The sequence below is a fragment of the Notamacropus eugenii genome, chromosome 1, assembly GCF_028372415.1.
Source record: "Notamacropus eugenii isolate mMacEug1 chromosome 1, mMacEug1.pri_v2, whole genome shotgun sequence".
Lineage (NCBI taxonomy): Eukaryota > Metazoa > Chordata > Mammalia > Diprotodontia > Macropodidae > Notamacropus > Notamacropus eugenii.
This window is the reverse complement of record NC_092872.1, coordinates 604,748,194-604,772,074: the sequence shown is the minus strand read 5'-3', so window position 1 is coordinate 604,772,074 and position 23,881 is coordinate 604,748,194. Positions and strand designations below refer to the sequence as shown.

Sequence of the window (23,881 nt, the reverse complement as noted above, 5' to 3'; positions counted from 1 at the left end):
CTCCCCCAGCAGTGGGTGAAGCACGAGGGGCGCGAGCCTCAGATTCGGAGCGCTGCGCCGCAGCCCGAGCCGCACGTGACCCGAGGAGGCTTCGGGTGTTTGTGTGGCGAGGGTGTTGGGGGGAGGGAGCCGAAGGGAGAGGGAGGGCGCGCGCGAGCCGTTCTCTGCAGTCCCCGCCGCCGCCGCCGCCGCCGCTCTCCGGCCGGAGTGCCACTCGGAAGGCAAGTTTGTCAACAATCGCCTTGCCTTCTGGCAGGCTGACCCGCCGAGGGGGCCGCCCTTGCCCGCTCCGGATTGGCTGAGGCTCGACCGAGCGACCGCGCTTCGGCCAATGGGGAGAGCGGGCGCCGCGACCCAGGCGGCCAGGGGGAGGTCAGCGGTTCTCTACAGTCTGGCTGTAGAGTGCGTGGGGGGAGGAGGCGGAGGCGGAGGATGTTCCCTGGCGGCGGCAGCGGCGGCGGCGGCTGCGGGAGGAGGAGGAGGAGACGGCGGCGGCGGCGGCTGTTGAGGAGGCGGAGGCACCGAGCGGGGCTGCGAGTGCGGGCCCCCGGCTCCGGCGCGTGAGAGTGTCAAGTTGGGAACTTGTTTTGTTTTTCTGGGGATGAATCGAGAGCCCTGAGCGTAAGTTCCGAGGCTTTTGTTTCTCCCGCTTGGTCCCCTTTGTTGGGGACCCCCAGTTCTGGGGGGAGCTGCAGCCCGGGAGGGGGTGAGATCGCACGCCTTCCCGGGGACATCCTAGGGAGCAAAGGTGCCGGATGGGGACGGCGTATGTGGGAGGGGGAGGACCTTTTCCTTTCTCCCACATTTTCCCAGTATTATTCGTGTTAAAAAAGACACAGGTATTGTAACAAAGTATCACTTTGCCTGCTGGTCCTCCCGAGGTGGGTTGGTTAGCCTCCTAGGTGGCTGCGGGAGGTGTGTGTCTGCAGTGGGGTTTTATGCGCTGCTCGAAGAGAAAGCTTCCCTGAGCTTGATTTTTTTTTTTGTATGTGTGTGTTTTTTTTCCTTTGTGTGCGTATCAGTGTGTGCCTAACATTTGAAGGAAGCAGGGTGTTTTAAAAGAAAGTGGGTCCTTCGTCAGCTTGTGCAGGAGAGGCTGCACAAGGAGTTGAAGACTTGTTGAGTTAGCATTAAGTTAGGAGAGGAAAAAGAAGGGAGGGGGGAACAGGGGGTGGAGTTGGTAGTAGAGGGAACTGAAGAGGCACTTTGCTGTGGACAAACTATTGTGACGCATTTACTACAACTGATGGCCGCTGCCAAACCTTCCCCAGACTTGCTGTGATCAGCACATTCGGTAGAACAATGGGGCTAGAACAGGGAACTTGGCCAGAAGCTGCACAATCACTGCATCAACTCTTCACTCCTACATTTCAACACAGTATCTGATCCATGGGAAATTAGAGCCTACTGTTGGGTGTTTTTTTTCCCCCTTTAATTAGTCAAACCCATTCTTAGTGTTTGGTGTATGTAGATGGATTTGAAAGTATAGTTGCTGTATTCATGACTTGAGCCATTGATGTTTTTAAATTAAGTTTTAAGTAACTTGTTAGCACTATTTAAAGAGAGGAAGCAGTAACCATAAACTTCTGGCAGTCTCATGTATTTTTACTTGGAAGATGAGCAGAAGTTTAGGAAAGCAGTTGGAGTAAGAAGACTCAGAATCCACCTATAGTGGATTAATTTATGGAATCTTTATGTAATACAAATGAAAATTAAGGCAGTAGGTATTATTATGAAATATAATCTTAACTGTACCTTTTTTTCTTACAGAAAAAAAGACCAAATGGCAAAGCAACCGTCAGATCTAAATTCTGAGTGCGACAGAGAAGGTGGACAATTGCATCCTACAGAAAGGCCTACTCAGCCTCAACAACTCAGACCAGGGGCTCCTACCTCTATACAAACAGAGTATCAAGGTAATTCAGGTGAAGGGGACAGCTGCTCACCCAGCAGCCCTCAGGGACCGTTTGCACCACCCACTAGCCCTAGTCCGTTTGCTACCAGATCCCCACTTTTCATCTTTGTAAGAAGATCCCCACTGCTGCCTCGATCTTCCAGTGGGTATTTCTCTTTTGACACAGACAGGAGTCCAGCGCCTATGAGTTGTGACAAATCTACACAAACTCCAAGCCCTCCTTGTCAAGCCTTCAATCATTATCTAAGTGCAATGGGTAAGCAAGATCATGGTAAGACATGTTTTGGCTTGTTTTATTCTTTTTGACAAGATGTATGTAACATTTAAAAATGCTCCTTGGGTATGAGTTTTCTTATGTAGTCCAAGCTTTAATGGGAATGGACTATGTGTCAAACAGTAACATCAGAGAGATCTTTTAAAAGCTTATTCTCAAATTTTTATTAACAGCTAGAACTGGTCTGATGTGAACATTTGCTTGCTTCTACAAAGTACTAGTAATAAATCATCTATCCTAAATTGAAGTATGTAAACATTATGCATGTATAAAGTAGTTTAAGATGTAACTATATATTTAATAAGATGAGGTATTTACTATTTAAAAATTGGAAAGCTTCCATTAAGCCATTTTGCCTAGGTATTGCTTTTAACATCATATCATCCTTTGGAAGTAGTTAATCTGGTTTTCCATTCAAATTAGACTTTGCTTGGAGTTCCTTAGTTTATTTTGTTCAGTGTTTGTTACTCTCAGGTGATGGATTTGATGCCTGCATGGCCATTTAAGTTTTACAGAGAGAAAAATAGTATTCTTAATCCTTGTTAATAACTTGCATTTATTTGCTGTTTCATCACCAGGAGAGGCAGGTAGAGAGGTATCATCAAACTCGTGCTCCTTTCTGTTTCTTGAACACATCTCCTGACTATAGACGTTTTCACTGACTGTCACTCATGCCTGGAACTCTATGTCTTCATTTCTCTAGCTTCATTTACGTTTCTGCTGAAGTCCTACCTTCTACAAAAAAACCTCTCCCAATTCTCCTTAATTTTAGTAATTTCCATCTGAAATTATCTCCAGTTTATCCTGTATATATTTTGTTTGGACGTTGTCATTTGCATGTTAACTTCCTCATTAGACTGCTCCCTGAGAGGAGGGATTGATATAACTTTTCTTTGTATCTCCATTGCTTAGCACAGTATCTGGCACATAATGGACAATTAATATTTACTGGTTGATTGCTGCTACTACAAATATGGCACAAAAGGCAAATGACACTACCAATGGTCAAATTTAGTTTAAATTTAGCTTGTCAGTCATAGAAAAGAAATTAACCTAAAATATCTAGCATAATTAAAATATATACTTGGAATAAGAATATGTAATATTTGCTACACCCAGTTATTTTACATGATTGTTTTCATTGTATTTTAAAAAGTATGTTTGGTAATAGAAGTCTGAAGCTAGGTTTCTATACCCAGTTGTATGACAATGGGAAATCAAAGCTATCTTATCTTTTTTCAAAACATTTTGGCAGCATTAGATAAAAATAAATGAACAATCTGGGCCTTAAAACTGTAAAAGATTACTAACCATAGATGTCAGAGGCAAATTTTGCTTGATATATATATGTGTGTGTGTGTGTATATATATATATATATATATACACACACACACACACACACACACACACACACACACATATGTATGAGGAAAATGTTATTTGTGGGTAGTTGTAAGAAAATGCTAAATTTGTAACTAGAAACTTCAGGTGTCTATGATTTAAAATACTGGTTAAAAAAGGATAGATTTGTTTAAGGGCAGGGGATTTTCCATAGTAAAGTGTAATCTGTATCAGAATTATTTTTATCCAGAGTTTTGCCCAGGAAAGTGATAGTTTTATGTGGAGCTTATCAAATTTAATATTAAAAGTTTTAGCCATTAAAAAAAAAAACAACCATTCTTCCAAAAGACATAGGTCTCACATCTTGGCTTCAGTTAAATTAGTTAAGCATTCAGGTGTCTACTAAAAGGCAGCTGTGTGGCAGAATGGATAGAGCACTGGTTCTGGAGTCAGGAAGATCTGAATTCAAATAGGGCATCAGACACTTAACTGAACAAGTCATTTAACCTCTGTTTGCCTCAGTTTCTCAACAGCAAAATGGGGGTAAAAATTGCACCTACCTCCCCCAGTAAGGATCAAATGAGATATCTCTAAAGTGTTTAGCACAGTACCTGGCACATAGTATGTCCTTAATAAATGTTTATTTCCTTCTTTCCTTACTATGTACTGTTCTAGGTGCTTGGAACACAATATATTTTTATTTTGGAATTTTTTCATAAGGAAACAAACTAAAAATGTTTCACATGTGCTCACCAGGAAAATCTGAGTTTAGAATTGAAAAGCACCTTTGTATTCTTACTGTCATCACAAATATCTGGAGACATTTAATGAGTTCTCAATACTGACTGTGTGCTAAAGATACTGTCTTAACCTTTTCTTGAAGAAGAAGTTTCTGTATTCACTTAAGATCTTGGAAGTAACTTCATAGGATCATAAATTTAGAGTTAAAAGAGAGCTGAGAGGTCAGAAGAGTAAACTGAGGCCACATTTGGTCAAGTGAATTGCTGTAGGTCACACAGCTGGCTTTCTGAATCAAGATTCAGGTGTTCCTGCCTCCCAAGTACAGTTCTGTGTCACTATACCTTGATGCCTATTGAAATAGCTCTTTACCTTTAGCTTTTTTATGCCTAGAAAATCACTGATCCTGAAAATATACTCACCAGGAGCATTTAATACATATAGTAAATATTTTAGTTCCAAACTCTGTCCACATGAGGATATTTACAGCTTAATATTCTCCCACAGATAATAATGTAACATTTTAGGTTTGCAAAGCCATTTGCATGAGTTCTGTTGTTTGAGCCTCACAGACAGCCCTTTGAGCTAGATACTGTTGTCTCCATTTTACAGAGCACAATACAGAGGCATTTAAGCTAAGGCTTGCCCCTGGTCATAAAGCTATGTAGATAAGAAGTGAGATTAGAAGCTAAGGTCTCCATTGACTTCATGTCCAGCATTCTTTCAGCTAAACCACCTCTCTCTCTCTCAATAGTACTGGCTATTAAACAACTTAATGGGTTTAAAGTGTATATTAAGTAAAAACAGTTATGTAAAAGGCCATACTAAAGCTGTTAAGTCTTGTTATTTAATGTAAGACTCATCTTATTATCTACTGGTAAGAGACTACCAAGTTTTATTTGTGGTCGAAAATGAATTCAATGAAAAACTAAATTGGTCATTTTGTAGTAAATAAACAGTAAGAAGAATCAATTAGTTATTCTTTGGTCCAGAGACATGTAGAAATTTCAAGCTTTTTTTTTCAAGAGCTAGCAGGTGGTAGCATACTACCAGATATGTAAATTACTTTGAAATATTATATTTGAAAGGGCAAATGAATATCTAATTTATAAGATCATAATCTGAATGATTAGAGGAGTACTCTTATAAAGTAATTATCCCCAGAGATACTAGTTGGGTGTTTATTTAGATTTCAACAATAGTGATTTCTCTTATGTGTGTACTTTCTGACTTGATGTGTAATAATTTTAGTTGAAATTGGTTTAGAAGGTACACTTGTAAGGAATTTTTTAGGGTTTAAATAAAATGCATGAAAGCATTGTTTTAGTAGTGACTTGAGTTTGTGTGGGGGGCGGTATGTGCACACACATGAGTGAGCATGGGAATAAATTAGATTGGGTGTGGGGGTGAGTAGATTTGAAGGTAGGCTTCCGTTTTGGTGACTAGGGAAACTATGAGAATGCATAGTGCAACTGTTATGTGATTTGGAAAGATACCTGATAGGTTACATGACTTATCCAGGGTCATACAACTAGTACATGTCAAAGATAGGACTTGAACCAAAATCATCCTTACTCTGAGGTCTGCCTCTGCACTGCTACCACTAAAATAAGTAGTGATAATAATTACGCAGTGCTTGCTGTGTGCCAGGAGCTGTGCTAAGAGCTTTGCAAATATTATCTCATTTGATTCATACAACAACCCTGGGAGGTAGGTGCTGTTATTTCCTCCTTTGTAAAATTTGGGGACTAAGGTTCCTGCTAGCTGGGTGATCTCTGTTTGCCTCAGTTTCCTGTACTGTTAAACTGGGATCATAAGAGTACCTATCTTGAAGTGTTGTGAGAATCAAATGAGATTCTTCCCACAGTGCCTGGGACAGAGCATTTATACTTGCTCCTTTTCCTTCCTTTCTCCTAGTTCTAAGTTCGTGATTCTATGATCTCTGAGTACCCTGTCATGTCTCCTGAAAGTATTAAATAAAGATAATAATTATGAATTACACAACTTTTTGTTAGCTACTTATAGAAGCTGTTTATTAGAGTTAAAATTTACTTTTCAGTAATTGTTGATCTTATAATCATTTATTAAGGAGTAAACCTGCAAACATGCTTTGTTCAGACCGCAGCTAATAATCCTCACTATTTTAGGAAACTTCTGAAGGATGCCTGAATGTTAAATGTGTTCTTTTAGGCTTTGGGACTATGTTCAGTGTTCCCTATTTGACAGTTTTTGTAGGACTTTCAATAAAGCGTTTGATAGTTTATTACAAAGATGTTTCTTCACAAAGAAACATACACACAAATACAACAAAAATGTGAGGCTGTAAATAGACTCCTTCCATAAAGAAATTTTCTAAGTGATGTCATGTACGCTCTATATGTCTTGTAGTCCTTGAAGTACATCAGTACTTGAATATTTCTAGCCAAACGGTAAGTTTCTGTCAAGAGCTGATTATGGTATAATGTTTGTTTAAAAAGAATCTATCTTGAATACTTTTCTTGGCCTTGTTATAGACATTTTTAGAATAAAGATAAGTCATTACTGTATTCATATTATCATTTCACTATAACATAAGGTATACATATACAATTTTTTTTTACAGTTTTTAAATTAGTGTAGTGATTCTTATATGCTAGGGACAGTAAAGGTGTCTTACCTTATTTCATTATTTATTTTAGTCAACAAAATATAGTGATCAAAAAAAGGTCTTGGTTCTCTTGCTTTTACTTAGGTTAGAAGCTTGAACTATTTGTTTTTTAAAAGGTAGCCATATTATATCATGTTCAAGAAAAGACATTACATATATGATTTCCTTGGTTCCCTATAACAATCTTGCCTGGCATTGGTGTAACATTTTCAGTGGGTTGGATCATGTGCTTGACTTCTTGCTTCTCACATTCACTCGTTGTGTTATCCTGGATGACTTCATTTAGATAAGCCTCAGTTTCCTTACTGCCAAAATGAGTATAATACTTTTGCTTTCTAAGTCACCAAAAGCTTAAATGAGGGGATGTATGGAAAGTGCTTTGCAGAATGTTAAGCATTATGTAAATATCAGTGGAGATATCATCTGCATTTCAGAGTTGAGGAAATAGAGGCTGAGGAGTATTGAGTGACTCTTGAGGTGACCCTGCTGGTAAGTGGGAGATCTGAAACTCATATAATAATACTACTTACCGACAGTTAGGTACACTTTAAAGTTTGCAAAGCACTTCTGTCTCTTCTCACATCTGAGCATCGCAAAAACCTTAGGCCTTCTGAGGAGTAATTGCTCTTCCTACTGTACCATGAAACAAGTGGAAAAAGAGGAAGGTTAGAAATTGAAAAATAACTAGTTAGGAATTTGATCTTTCCCAGGGCTCTCTTAGGAATGAGGGCTGTTGAATGGCAAACTTTTGAAATTATTTATCTCCATCAACTTCAAGAAAAATAGTATTTATATTTCCTTGCAGTATATTATATATGAATTTCCCCCCAATTGACACATGAATAGTTACATTTAAAAAGTGTTGAATTCTAGTATATAACATATACTCATAAGACAGCTTTTAATATCATTTATTTTGTACTGACTGAAACATTCTACACAGTAGAGTCCATAAAATGTCTTCTCTCCCATACCTAATCAGTAGCTTAGATAATAAAATATAATATAAAATAAAAATAAAGCGCAGTGGTGCTATTGTGAATGAAGAAGAGAGGACAGGAATCCCATATTCAACTTGCAGAAATTAAATTACATCTGTAGACTGTAAAAACTCATGTACAAGTTGGAACTGTTCCATTTGAGTGGTGTTTGACAAATATGCTCTTAAGCATTTTGTGATTGATTTATAAAAAGTCAAGTGATTAACAGTTGGGTCTGTTCTGGTATTTTTTCCATATGTTCCTTTTTTCTTTAGATGTTTTTGTAGGTCAAGATCCTTTAAAATTAAATAAGCCTTACAGAATTAGCTATATTATCTAAGATGTCATTTACCAGTTTTACCTTGTTGATTATGAGCTACCTGATGGGGAAATTTGCTTTGAAAAATACCTTGGCATATAGTACCTATTCTGTTGTGATAGTTCTCATCTTCCTTAAAATGTTTCTTATAATAGATACTAAGTCAAATTCATTTTTTCCAAGTCCTAATTGAAGGGAAAAGAGTGCAATTTTTCTCCTGTAATCACATTATTAATTACTGGGGAGTGTTTTTCACCTAAGAAAATCAAAGAAAGGCACATTTGTTGATGTGATTCTTCAGTGACCCTATTTTTAAACCTTTTTTATATAAGCAGATAAAGGCAATTAATATTAGTTGCATTTCTGACAATCAAGCAATTTGAAGTTGTAGAAATTATTCCTCTTCCCCTTAATCTACCACTATATACTTTGCATAAAATTGTAGCAATTTAGAAATAAAGCAAGGCAGTGTGGACAGAGAGCTGGCTTTTTAGACTCAGAAAGTCTGGATTCTAGACCTGGCCTAATGTTCACAGCATGATGCTGGCTAAGTCACTGAGTGATCTGCATGTTCTCGGCAGCTCTTTCAGACTGAACTTGTAGAGAAGGTGTTATTCTCTATTGATAGAGGACCTTTCCTTTACCAATGAAGCTACAAGTCCAGTCACTCGCCCTCTGGCATCTTTGAGATTATTTAGCACTGTTTCTTTCGGTTCATTGATGTTCTGTAAATGCTTATTTTCAGAGACTTAAACTGGTGAGAACCTACTCACATGCAATGTTAGAAAGTTTTGAAATATATTGATTTTTCATGAGTGTTTATGTAGTGATGTGTCCCTAATAGGAGGTCTGTGGATCAAGTGTTTGTAAATCAATTCAAGTTTTAACTTATTCACTATTTAAAGGAAGACCATGATAAATTATTTTATAAAATAGAATTTTTTTTTTTTTGCAGTGAGAACATTACTACCCAATTTATAAGTTTTAATATTTGTAATTTTTGTATATTGAGTTTTGTTAAAGTGTAACATACCTTCTTCTGTTTGGAAACTGTGAATTAGTCAGAAACTATTTATTCGGCACCTACAGTATGCCATGCATCAGAGCTACAAAGACAGAAACAGTCCCCTCCCATGAAGGAGCTTATGTTCTATAAGAGAATCTGATAGATGTGCTTCTTTGATCTATAATGGAAAAAGTTGTAGAATTAAAAGGATCTGCTAGAAGTTGTTTCATCCCAAAATTTCCACCTAAGTCAAGAACCCTCTCCTCTATAGCATTCTTGTTTGATAATCATGGAGCTCTTAAAGATTTCCAGTAATGAGGAGCTCACTATTTTGTAAGACAACCCATTCTTCTTTTGAACCGTTCCAAGTTTTAGAATGTTACTCCTATGTTGAACAGAAATTTGTCAAGTCAAATCAGCAAGCATTTATTAAGTGCCTCCTATGTGTCAGGAACTGTGCTAAATACTGAGAATGCAAAGAAAGGAAAAAACAGTACCACAAGGGAGATAACATACAAACAACTATGTATTAGAGATCATCTAACAGAGAAGGCACTGGTGTTAAGGGAGACCAGGAAAGGCTTCTTTCAGAAGATGGAATTTTAGCTGAAGCTTGAGGGAAGGCAGGAAGAAGAGATAAGGAAGGAGAGAATTGCAGGCACAGAATGAAAATGCACTATTGGGAGATGGAATACTGTGTTCCAGGAACAGAAAAGTGGCTAGTGTCCCTGGATTATTTGGGGAGAGGGGAAAAGGTATAAGAAAGAAGTAGGAGGGGGGCAGGTTGTAATACTTTAAAACCCAAACAGAATTTTATATTTAATTCTGGAAGTAATAGGGAGACACTAGAGTTTTTGAAAGGGGTGGGGGTTAACATGGTCAAATTTGAACTTTGGCAGGTTTTTGGAGGGCAGACTGGAGCGGATAAAAGGAGGGAGATCCTGCAGAAGACTGTTGCAGTAACCCTAGCATGAGGCGATGAAGGCCTATACCAGAGTGAAGGCAGTGTTAGAGGAGAGAAGGAGGCATGTATGAGATGTTATGAGGATAGAACCACAGGATTTGGCAACTGATTGGATATGAGAGCTAAGACAGACTGTGGAGTCAAGAATGACACTTAAGCTTTGAGCCTTGGCTACAGTGAAGGTGGTGGTGCCCTTGACAGTAATGGGGAAAAAGGTAATACGTTCTGTTTTGGATGTGTTGAGTTTAAGGTGTTCATAGAACATTTGATACTAGTTGTCTAATAGGCAGTTGGAGACATGAGACTGGAGGTCACCAGAGAGACTGTGGTAGGTAAATACTAAGAATCATCTGTATGGAAACAGTCTAACCATGAGTCGTGCTTCTCTTCTTCGGAAGTTCCAGGTATAAGCCTTAATGCCTTTTCTTCATGTAGCCTTTCATACATCTGAGGATGATGGTCATGCTAACCTTTTTCTCAGTCCCTTCAGATAATTCCCATAGGACATGGTGTCTGGCCTTCATGTTGCGTTAGTTGCTGTTGGCTAGACTTAGTCCACTGTTTTCCAGTGTCTGCCTTAATTGTGATAGAGAATGGAATGTGATGCTCTGTGTGTGTTCTAACCAGGACTGTTAACATTCATGTTCTGAATATTGTATTTCTATTAATGCATTGTAAGAATGCATTCACCTTTTTAAGCGTCCCCTTCACATTACTTCATTTTGGGCCAAAACTAAATATTTTTAATCTCAGTTCCTGGTTACTAAGCCAGGTCTCCTCTATAGTATACTTGTGTGGTTTACTTTTTTGAAAACTTAAAATACAAGAATTTGTATCTCTCTTCATTGTTACATCTTATTAGGGTGGAAAAATAGACCGGGTCTGTCAAGAGTTTTGCATTTCACTACTGTTATTCATTGTACCGCTGGCCATCCCTCTCAGGTTAGTGTTATCTGCGGATTAGAAGTGTGGTAACTAAATTTTCCTCCATCCTATTGATTTACAAAGTTAAGCCAGACGGCACCAAGAACTAAACCTTGAGGTGTACTACCATCTGGGTTGATACTGATATCTTGTCCAAACTATTTTATATGTGTGTGTGTGTGCGCGTGCGTGCGTGTACATACGATTGTTCAGTCTGAATGATGTTGTCCCTGTTGAAGCACTAAAGTTTAATGTGAGTCACTATGTTGTGAAGGGACCCTGGAACTTAGAGCTTCGTCCATTCTCGTAACCTTGAGCAAATTACTTCTACTCTTTGAGCCATGATTTTGTCATCTCTGGCCCTGAATGCATGATCTCTAAGCTCTGACATCATTGTTTTTCCGTGATCTGCTTGCTTTGTCACTTCCCTTTTGTTTAGCCAGTGAGTTATGATAGCAGCTGAAAAGATTACTAGGCATGATAGGGAAAATATACCACTTGCTTTCTCTTGGAAAGAGTCTGTGACTGTAGTTATTAGAGTACTTCAAGGGGTATAGATACTGCACTGGAGGAAAATTCACCTCCCAGTGAGAAACATTAGGAAAAAAATTGATTCAGACTTTTAAATGAATGACTAAGTTAATAGTTTTAAAAATATTTCTATCTTAAAGAATATGTAGTAATGACAGGTATGATATTAGCTGTTACAGTCAAGAAATAGAATTTATTTCATGTTTAGTTCCAGTTCCTTAGAGATAGTAGGAATTCAGGATTTATAAATGATTCTTAGATCAAGTCACTTGATGTAGTTCTCCTGTCACATATGAAAGACCAGGTTCATTATTATCTCTACTTCAGAATAATCAATAAAACTAGTAGTATGATGTACTTAGAATGTTGTATAGAGGAAGTAAAGGACTTGTTTAAAAAGAAGCTAAAAGTACTTTCTTTGCCCTCTTTGACCACCTTCTAGTTCTACACCTATAATCCATTGACTTATTTCTCTCTTACTACCCATTTATATGTGATTAAAAGTGAAACCCCTCTAGTCTTTAATTTATATAAAGTCAAATGTTTATCTAAGGAAGTTCTTACTTGTATGTCAAATTGAAATAGACTGTTAAAAGAGAAAGTACAGTCCAATTCAGGGGAGGTACACAGAATCTTAGGTATAAGGTGAATTACGGATAAGAGCTTAGAAACTAATCCTCCTCTAGGCTCTTTGGATATAAGTGGATAGTCTGGAACTGGCTTGTTGGAGCAGTTCCAAGTATTAAAATTGATTCCACTTTAGTAGTGTGGACCAAGTGTGTCTGAAAGCTAAATATTTGTCAATACCACAGTGAGGTTCTATATTGACAAGTTTCACCTTCCAGATTCCTGCAGAGATTTCAAAGAGTTTATAAACTTGGTGAGAGGATAGTTATTCCCCTCTGCCCCCCACCCTCATGTCAAAGCTTCAACTCATTTTCTTCTGGCTTAAAGATTCTGGTGATGGTTATTAAATAAGTAATGGCACAATTGATTTAGAGATGACTATCGAAAATTGTTCGTAAATATGAATGTATGTGATATTGACAGGTCCATTGCTAGGATTTCAAGGGCTTCCAAAAGAATTGGATGAACCAGTAAATGCTGAAAGCAGTAGGCTCTTTTATTTGGCATAATCAAAGGAAATTCGTTATTTAACTGGAGACACGCAATGCAGCAGGAGGCAGGGACGACATGGAAAGGGTGCTTGGGCAGTCCAAGGGATACCACTGCTTTCTTCTTGGAATAACACTGATATGTCCAGACTGGGGCATCCTACTAACTTCTTCATGCTGGGTCAACATCTTGAACTTTCAAAATAGGACTAGGAGGAAATACAAGGGATGTTGCTTGGAAATCTCAGACATGGTGCTCTTGAGGCCCTGGCAAGAGGAATGAGTCCATTAACCCTTGAGTTCTTGGATACATGTTCGCCTCATGGAAGCTTCTAGAGAGCTCAAGTCAACCCCAAAAACATACATTAGAGTAACTTAGGTGTTAGTGGAAGGGGAAGGGTCAGGTTTAAATGAGTCTGATTGGTTTCCCATCCCTGAGGTCACAGACAGGGAGATAACAGTGAGGTAGAACCTGGAAAGTTTTAGCTACCAGAACATTTTTGTTGAGGGGAGGGGGCGAGGTGTAAGAGGCCAGAGAATAGCTGAGGTAAAAAAAAAAAAAAAAAAAAGGATACCAGCTGTGGGAAGCAAGTCAGGGAATAGCCAACCTATGGGACAGAAAACCATACCAGAAAAAGCAAGGGGGTTTTGTTTTTTCTGGATGATAAACAGATATACTATTGGGTTGTTCCCTCCCCCCCCATTTTGTACAATAGACAACTCATCTCCTTAGTGTGTTTAGGTGAAGTAGCCTTGTAGAAGGTGGTCAGATCCATTACTATTGAATGCCTAGTGAGAAACTTAGTTGATCACTAGACGCTAGACTTTATGGGGATTTTTAGTCATAAATCTTCAGTAAAAATTAAATAAGAAGTGGCTTGTAAACAGTATTAGAATATGTGTGAATTTAGAAGTATAATTCAGTATTCAGAAAAGATTGGTTTGGAATTTTAAAAATCTTTATTTTCAGCTTGCTTTGGTCAGGTATTTTGAGCCTTTTGGTTGGAACCCATTGAAGGACTTTTTCCTTCTTAACTAGAAATAATCATTTGTAGGGAAACAAATACACATCACCTCATTAGATGATAAGAACAGATGAGACATACAGCTCAGTTTTGTCAGGAGTAGAACTACTGTCCATTAGTTGTCTGAAGTTATTTTTGAATGTGCCTAGTGGTGCTTTGGTTTATGCCTACTTAGAGAGGGAGGATAAAAACTACCTTCTATACAACTCCTATGAAATTAGAACGATTCTGTCTTTCATAGAAAATTTATGTTGAACTCAATGGTTAACTGTGTATTTATGTTAATGAATTACTATTTTTGCTTTTTTGTATAGTGATTCTAATTCTTAAGTGCTTAAGCAGAGTTAATCTCTTAGAGTAGATGTATTTTCACAATTAAAATAGTTAAAACTTGACAACTTTTTGAGTGCCAAATTTTATTATTTTATTAGAACTTGTCCTTATAGCCATCAAGATTCAGCACTTACTCTTGTAACAATAGGTTTAATATATATGATACTCTTATTGAAATTTTAAACAATATTAACATACTGATGCTTCTAGTGTACTTCATGGAGAAGATAATGCAATTCAAATGTTGTCTTTTTCCCCTTTATTTTTCCCCCTTTTTTGGTCTATATCTGCAATTTTAGAACTCTGGGGAAGTCCCTGTGAGGAAATAAATACCTTCTACCAGTGCATATTGACATCTGCTTTGCAACTCGAGTTGTCTGGGGCAAGGCAGGTGGAGGGATTTTGTTGCCCAGGGTCAGTATATGTCATAGGCAGTATTTATCCTAGTTTTTCTTCATCCATGATAGATTTCTTTCTGCTCTGTCATACTGACTCTGCAGTTTTTATATTGCTATAAAACTAGTCTTGTTACCATTGTTCTGGGGAAGGGGGATTAAAGAGAAATGCTGATTTCTCCTGTAATTGACACTTAAATTGTTTTGGCAAGTACTACCAAACTAAAAATCCTTTGAGTATGAGCCTGGTAGTGGATCCTCACCTGAGGATCCACAGTACCTGACACATAGATCCTTAATGCATCTTAATGACTGATGGTCATCAACCTAGCTAAACTTGAAGAGAATCATCACCAGGAGTTTAGCAACTGATGAATTTTTTTTTCTGGCTACATATATCAACTCTTAAAGATGATTTACTAAACCAAAGAGGAGTTGTAATCAATTTTGGGGAAAGGAATAGATTAAATCAGTGAAATAACATCTTTGAAGTTATGAAGTATACAACTTAGTATTTTCATATTCAAAACAATTTATTTTTAGAATAATTTAGGCAGGTATAGGTTAGAATTAGTGTGTAGAGTTTAGTTTAAAAGTAAACGTTTGAGAGGTCACAATCTGTACTAGCCAATCTTTAGGTTTGCAATAGAACTCAACTGCATACCCCTCTCCTCCAAGTGCTTCAAAAGTCAAAAGGCAGAAGGTGACTTGGACTAGGACAGTATTATGACAGTGCTCTGTGTTGCAACAGAATGCAAAGAACTGAAGAACAGTGGAAACAGGGGGAGAGACATTCCACTATGCCTAAGGGAAAAAGCCCAACATCTAGCTGAGTCTAGTTCTGTTAACTGAGAAGTAATTTGTGTCACAGCTGGAGTCCTGTGTCCTTAAAAGAGGCTAAGATAGCTTTGAGGTCCAGCCCCTACGGAAATAAGCATTAAAGGAACAGAAGTCAGAAAGTGAGGAAGGGGGTATGGAAGGAAAAAACTCAACTAATATCACCTAAGATCTCAGGAGGAAGAAAACTCAATTTAAAACCTTTGAGCCTAAGCAGATAAAGCAACAGGGAAGATATTAATAACAAAAGAGAATATGGCCACCAGATCATGTAAAAGAATCCAGAAATCTACAAATAAATATTGAAAAACAAAGGAAAATGAGGCCTAACACTTGATGAAACAGAGGATCCTGTGGATTCCCAAGAGAGCATCCAGTGTTTCTAAATGGTTTAAAAGAAAGATAAAAATTGTGAAAGCATAATTAATGGCCTGCACGGCAGAAATAATTGGCAGAATCAGAAAAGCTTGAATCCATTGTGGCAAGCATTACCAAAGAAACAAAAGAGAATACAAAATTGAGAATACAAATGTACAGAAGTGAAGACAATCTGAAAGAAGAAAATCAAGAAAGCAAAATGTTAGAAGAAGGTAGGATCTCCAAACAAAAAACATTGATCTTGAAGATGTAATGTTTAGGGAGACACACTATTATAGGTCTCCCAGAAGAATATGACAGGTCAAAAAACCTAAACACCATAAAGAAAGAAATAATAGAAGAAAATTGCCCAGAACTTTTGAACACAGAAAACAGATTACTATTCAAATAATTCCATAAATCACCTTCAGGGGATTAAAAAAATGAGGCTGCATACTCCAAGAAAATTTACAAGTTCCAATGAAAAATACCAAATTCTTCAAGCAACCAGGAGAAAGATCTTCTTATACAAAGGAACATCTCATCTTTAAGAGGGATAAACTTCAAGGGTTTGATATTATAAGTAAAAAAAAAAAATGCTCTAGATCAGTTAGGATTTTGTAAGTTAAAGTATAGTGTTTTAATCACAGGCATATAAACTCAAGTCATTTTCATCTGAAAAGTCATCTATTTTTTAAACTGAAGATGGAACTGATGAAACCAGATGTTTACATAATCAACTTTAACATCTTGGCATCAACACATTCATTTATTCTTTGACTCGTTTCTTGCAGAGAAAAATTAAACACCCGTGTTCACAGTTTTCTTTTATTGGAAGCTCTTAAAAGCCACACTTAAAAATATTTTGGTTTATGGTTTTTAAATGAAGTTTCTTTTTTTGTTGTTGTTGTTTTTAGCCTCATTTGAGGGACCTCCTTCTACCAATGCAGATGTGCATTTACTTTGCAACTTACAGAGTTGCCTGGGGTGCACTGAGCGTTGAAATGACTTGCCTAGGCTCACATTGGGCACTTGGTAGTGCAGTGGGTAGAGCACTGGGATAGGAAGGTAGAATTTTTGTTTTTATTGACTATCTAAATAAAAGTGATAGTTTTGAATTCTAGACTTGATGAGGGATTAGTGATAAATGATAAATTCCTCAAGTAATTTGGTACAGGTGACTAGTCTTGACCTCAAATCAAATTCTACCTTCAGTATAGGTAGATTTTGTGACTCTGGGCAAAGTATTAAGCTCCTCAGTACACCAGGCAACTTAAGTCTATTAGGTGCCAGACTAAAATTACTTGCATTGAGTATTTCTTCTGAGGACACCTCTCTCTTTTGTCAATGAAGTTTAAGTGCTGGACTGTGCTGCCTTCAGCCCCTAAAGGTCATCTGCTCATGTAAAAGAAAAATCTTGAAATAAAAAAAGTATATATTGATTTTTGAAACAACCCAACCTGTCATTAGTATTTGAGACAAAGGATGTAGAAGGGTGGAATAGAATCATTAGAATTCCAAAATATAGGCTTCTATCAGCTTTTATGGTCTTTTAGTTTGGCAGTTTGTAAATGGTTAGTCTAGACTTTGATGAAAGCAGCTTATTTTAGGTTTCTTAGTCCATGATTGGATAAAAACACTGGCTATTTTCCATAAGACATTTTTTCTTCTTACAGTGATTTATTCCAGCAGTGGTTTTTTTTTTTAACTACTGTTCAAAATTCATGTGACTGTATGTATATTACACACACACGCACACACACACACACACACACACACACACACACACACACACCAGTAAAGTAATTGTAAGAGTTGAAAATTACTTATTGTTTCTAATACTTTTTATTCCTTATCTGGTAATCTATCAAAATTGGTACAGGTAGGGACCTCCAAGTTTTAGAAAAAATACTCTTATGGGAGAAATATTTGATTCTAATTGTTGGTTTATGAAAGCATTTTCCTTTTTTAATTTTAAAACATTTATTATTTATGCTTAACTTTTTTTTTTGAGTTCCAAATTTTGTCCCTTTCCTAATCTTCCTCTACCTGCTGAGAAGGCAAGTAATAGTATATCAGGTATACATGCGAAATCATGTAAAACACATTTCCATATTAGACATGTGGCAGAAAAAAAGAGAAATAAAGAAAGTGAGAAAATTATACTTCAGATTGTCTACAGAGTTCATCAGTTCTCTTTCTGGAGGCAGATAGCAATTTTTCATCAGAAGCATATTCTTAAAAGAAAATTTCTGTTATCAAAAAGCACCAGACTTGAAGCCCTAGTAATAGGAACTAATTTTTAGAGGACAACCACGTAGTTACTGTAGTAAAATTAGTTTGTAATGGGATTTTCATTTTTTAATTACTGTTTTGCTGCTGTTTTATATTATAACCTTAAATATGGAATCTTGTACTAGGAACATGACAATCATTTTTTCTTTTTTCAGTTATATCAAATTGAGTTGTGTAGCATATGTGACATGGAAGATGATTTTCAAATAGTAATCTTGATTTCATATAAGTAATATTAGTTATACATGGAGATTATCTATTTTAAATGTTGGAATACGGAGAATATGAGAAAAATATGGGAGGATTTGAATGAACTGAAACAGTGAAATAAGTTGTATTAAAAGAAGCAATACAGTAAAGGAAATGAAAAGAACATTAAAAGGGAAGCTGAATTCTTGCATGATTTAAAAAACAATAATGGTCCTGGAGAACAGATAATAAAACATACTTCTCTCTTTTTTGCAGAGGGGTAAAACTGCATTAATAAAAGTTTAAAAAATTATTTTTAAAAATTTCTGATAAAATTACCTCCATCCTTTTTTTTCTCCTCCCCAGTATCTTTGACAGAGCACTACATTCCTTCCAAACAGTTGCAGTGTGTGTAATGCTATGACTAAAATACTTAGTGCATGAGCTGTTTTTGAAAGCTATCAAGTGTTGAAATGAACTTGAAAAGTTTATCTTTGTTGCTTCAGCTAATTGTGATGACACTCGATTTTTGATCTTGCACTTGCTGACAGCACTAGAGAAAGTCCTTTCTGAAAGTGCCAGATTGATTTCACTATCAACCACTTAACCACGATATTAATTTCCTGCATTGAAGAGCTTTTATGATTTGAAATTAACTTATGAGTGGGAACATTGACTTGCTCAGAAATGTGTGTGTATAATTTATGGATTTTATATTGGGCAACAAAACGGCTTTTTTTGCCTTAGAGAAATACCATTCCATAAGTGACAGAGAACTGCCCATTTGCATCTTTTCTTTAAGAAAAAAAGTTTTCTAACAAGTCTCATGCCTCAAACCAATACCTTATATTGTGATCGATACCGTTCACTCCAGGGAAAAAGAAGAAAACTGTAGCCAAAGAGCATTGTAGCTTAACAATAAATTTTTCCAGCAGGATTAGAGGCAGCCATATAACTATTGAAAATTTTCACTATCCATTTTACCTTTGGAATAGTTTTATGTTAATAATGGCTTTTATTGCGTTCTTTAAAGTTTCTTCATACCACTTGATACCTATATAGATAAAATATGAATAATTGTTTGGATATTCATTGTTCACTGTTTGGCTATGCCAGTATAATAATACTATTGAAATTAATTTACAGATTTAGGACTATACTAGATAACCAAAGGGATACTTTACAGAGCTAGGAAATAAAGATGATTTCTTTGGAAAAGTAGTATTTTTTTAATCAAGAGAAATAATGAAGAAAAGTAGAAATGAAAATGAATATACTTATATATCATTAACTATAATTGCTAGATTTGTATTATGAATCAGTAATTTTAGAAATTGGTACTGGTTTCAAAAAGCAAAGATAAGGAAAAAGCAGGAATATTTGGACTAAGTCATCCAGTATATAACATACTTGAAAACATAAGGTATCTTAGAAAGAACTGCCTACTTGAAAGGAATTGATGGGAAAACTAGAAAAAAAAATCTGGTAGAAATTAAATTTTGGCCAACATTTTATACCCTATATTATAAAAAAAAACCTTGAATGGTTATATAGCCTGAATTTTAAAGGTCTCAGGAAGATGGTCATATTGATTCACTTGCTGGAGCTGTGAAGTAGTCCAGACATTCCAGAAAGTATTTTGGAATTATTTGTAGAGAGTGACTAAAAATGACCATACCCTTTTGACCCAGAGATTCCACTGCTAGTCATATCCAAGGAAATTGGTGATAAAAAGGAAGACTATGTATACAACCAGATATTTATAGCATCGCTTCTTTGTAATAGCAAAGAATGTAATGGCAGATTAAGGTATTCTTAAGAAATGATGGATACAGAGAAACATAGAAAGACTTACATGAATGCATGCTAAGTGAAGTAAGTAGAACCAGGAAACAAGTATCTACAACTAAAAATGACATGAAAGGAAAGAAAAACAAAAACATTGAAGTGGGATGATATGAAAACTCCCTTCTGTGCAGTGGTAGGGGACAGTGGAACACTACAGATAATGTCAGTTTTTCAATGTGTTACTTAGTTTTGCTTAATGGTTTTTCTTTTTTGTAAGAGATTACTTTCTAGGAGGGGGAAAGGGAAAGGTTTGGTACATTTTGAAATGTAAGTGATCTTTTAAAACAAAAGAAATAAAAATTCATTAAAAAAATTAATTGAGGTCAGTTTGATGGGAAAAAATGTAATCTTAAAATACTAGGGCCATATTTTTCATGTGCAAAAATGAACCCAACATACCCTTTGCCAATAGGATTTTCTCTTTTGTTTGTAGGGTATGGGAGACATAAACTATTTTGAATAAAATTAATATTAAATTCACTGAAATTCTGGATTGGTGTAAAATATATGCATGTTTTGCAAGTGTGTTGAAATATGAATCCAAAGGTATGATTACTAGATTCATGCTTTTATAGGCATAACTTTTAACTCCTACAAATACCAAGTTAAATAGAGGTTTAAGGTGCTATGTGAGATCTTAGAAGGAAAGGTCATCTTAAGAGGAAGCAGGGAAAGTTTCATGAAGAAGAGTACAGTCTTAATGGGACTTTAAATGTCAGGAGTTCTCTAGTTGGAGGTGGGGGATAAGGAAGCATTCTAAGGAAAAAGGCAAGAAAATACAGATTTGTAGTATGCATGGAAGTAAGTAGTGGGGAAAGGCTGGAGAAGTTCAGTGGAAGTAGATTGTAGAGGGCCTTGAATGCCAGATAAAGCAATTTGAATTTGCCTCAGTAGGCAGATAGGGACTGGGACCTGTTGAAGAATTTTGACCAAAGAAGTGAAATGATCAGATCTTTGGCTAAAAAAAGGGAAATTGGAAGAAAGATATATACAAATATAATACTGACTGACTGGTGTGAAATATTTTTTTCAGTATTGGTGATTTAAGCTAAACTTCTCCCAGGTCCCATTTGTCCAATATCTAGCCACGGTTATGGGTGCTGTATGTAACTCTGGAATAGAATAAAACTGAACTTTAAGAGAATAAGAACTTTTAATACTGGTATCTTGTTCTAACCAGTTGAACGATTAGGCTAGTCATCTAGCTTGATCCATTCTCTTGTATATCTTTTTATATTTATTCTTTTACTACAGATGTACTATTACTTAAATTTAACTGTCTTAAATGAGGTTAATGAAAAGAGTTGTGTCAGTTGTATGATATGTAAAATTTCTTTATTGTTTATGAAATTCTTTATTCAGAAGAGCTAGTTCTTGACGTATGTACTATATTTTGATACTGACTTTTTAAAAGTTATTTTCTTTTCAAACATTTATGTCTTTAATTCAGCAGGAGTGTAACATATGGTATCACTTTATAAACTTGTACATTCAAGTTTAATAAGATTTATTTAATATTCAGAAGAATGGAACTGCATTTAGGGTATGCTGCCACCAGATGGTGTCAGGTGTCCTGCTTGTCTTGTCAGTCCAAACTAGCAGGTCTATGCCATAAATGTGGTAGGTGGAGATAGGTCACCACACATCTTTGCTTTCTGTCACAATAAAGTTTTATTCAGAAAAGCATAGGAATAAACTGTGATTCAACAGAGGGAATTACTCTATGAGAAATTCCCTGCATCCAAAATCATATACTGTTTGTGATTTAGTAGGTAAGTAGGGAGTCTAAAAGTGGCTTAGCCAGGGTCACACTGCTACTAAATGTCTGAATTTGGGATGTGAATTTAGGTCTCTGTGATTCCAATCCCAGCCCCCTCGCCATTAACCTGCTGAGTCTGACAGTTTATATTACATGGGAAAGTGGGTTATTTTTATAAAGCGTGTTCTGAAAGAGGCAAACACTTCGGTACGTTTTAAACTAATCCATAAATGTTAGTGATAAGCTAAACCACACTTAGTTCAAGTCATCTCTTGAAAGACAGCGTTTTCGGTGAGGTTTGTACTTTTAACTTCTCACATTAGATTAGGGCAGCATTAAAAAAAGATCCTTCTAGCTTTTCACAGCTATTGATGTCTTCTTTTCACTTCGTCTTCTTTGCCAGCTATCACAAAGAGAGTTACCATAGAAATCAAAGATAAAGCATCTCTTTTCCTTTCCTTATTCCTGGGTCTCCTGTTTTTGTTTCTTCTTGTGTCAGTCTTACAAGAGTTTGTAAGTCTGAACTTAGAGAGTTCATGAGCTTATGAAAAATCTATGGCTAATTTTCCTAAACATCACTTTGTATTTTAATGTTCTCTACACTTTCCCAAAATTTCCTTGTTTTCCAAATTGGGCAGGTTAACTTGGATGATCTCCGAGTTCCGCTTCTAGTTTTAGCCTTTTAGGTTATAACAAACTTTATAAATCTGTAAGGAATCTTAGAGTTTAATCTGGTTAAATTCACTTGTTTTTTTTATAATTGAAGAAACTTGAGAGAGTAAATGATTTGTCCAAAGATCATACACAAATAACAGAACTTGGATTTGAATTTAGGTTCTGTTATTGTTGGATGTAAATACTTAGAATACACAGTGATTCCCTGGTTATGTGCAACTTTTTATAAACTAACTTGTGATATGAACTGCCCGATTTTATGATACTCCCAATTAAAAATCAGACTAGTCTTCACAAAACAACACACTTAAATAACATTTTTGAATGGAAATTCAAAATAGTTTCATTAGGATCTGGAAGAAGCAGACTAGGCAGTACCTTCCCTGATCTGTGCCCTCATGGAGTTTATAATGTAATTAAAACCTAATGAATGCTAGAAGGAAAGAAAAAGATACATATGTACAAAAACATTTGTAACAGTTCTTTTCATGGTGGCCAAAAATTGGATACCAGGGGATGTCTTCCTGGGTAATAGCTAAACAAACTACAGCATGTTAATGAAATGTTACTGTTCCATTAAAAAATGAAGAAATGGGCAGTTTCAGAGGAAACTGGGAAGATTTCTATGAACTGATACAGAGCACGGTGAACAGAACTTAGTAGAACAATATATGCATTAATCACAGTGTTGTAGAGGAAAACAACTTTGACAGACTTGAGCTCTTATCCACACGGTGATAAGCCAAAAGGCCAAAGGAATAAAGATGAAACACTACTCACTTCCTGATCCAAGGGATTTGAAATTTGAAATGCAGAAAGAGATGTATAGTTTGAGGCTGCTGTGGGAATTGGTTTCGCTGGTCTGTGCAACTGTTTATTGAGGGCTTTATTTGCTGGTGGGGGTAGAAATGAGGACAAATTAATTTTTTAAAGAAAAAAATAAAAAGACTTTTTTCAAAAAGGGATTTAATGCATTTGCATGCTAAAATTTGACTAATTAGCCCGTGATTTTTGTTCTTTCATATCTATTTTATAAATTTTGTTAGCGTACTTTTTCTTCAGTACTGTGGCTTAGTCTTTTTTTACAGGCAATATAAATGACAGTATTAACAGAGATAGTACATAGCACATAACATAGAGGAACTAGTGGTTGACTTACATAAAAGTTCTAGAAAGAACTGTAGTGATTTTGGCATAGCAGGATTTTTGGCTGTATTTATAAAGAATTTGAACACCTGGAAAGGAAGTGACTCTGTCAGGTCTGCTATGAAGTTTTCTATCAGGTGTCTTTTTTAGTGGTAATTGGTCTTTGCACATAAAAGTTAATATCTTTAAGTTTATAAGGTGTACTTTATGATAATAAACAACTTTCAATTTACTTGAATTTATCATAACCCAGATGACTTCACTTAA

At 36.3% G+C, this 23,881-nt stretch overlaps 1 protein-coding gene across 1 annotated transcript in view; it reads left to right on the top strand.

Annotated features, from left to right (window-relative positions):
* Positions 1-1,568: 1,568 nt before the first annotated feature.
* Positions 1,569-23,881, top strand: part of BCL2L11 (BCL2 like 11) — a 48,598-nt gene continuing 26,285 nt past the window's right edge. The window contains 2 exon segments of the mRNA XM_072636320.1: positions 1,569-1,645; positions 1,771-2,186. Coding sequence (XP_072492421.1) covers positions 1,617-1,645; positions 1,771-2,186 — 445 coding nt within the window. The 5' untranslated portion in view covers positions 1,569-1,616.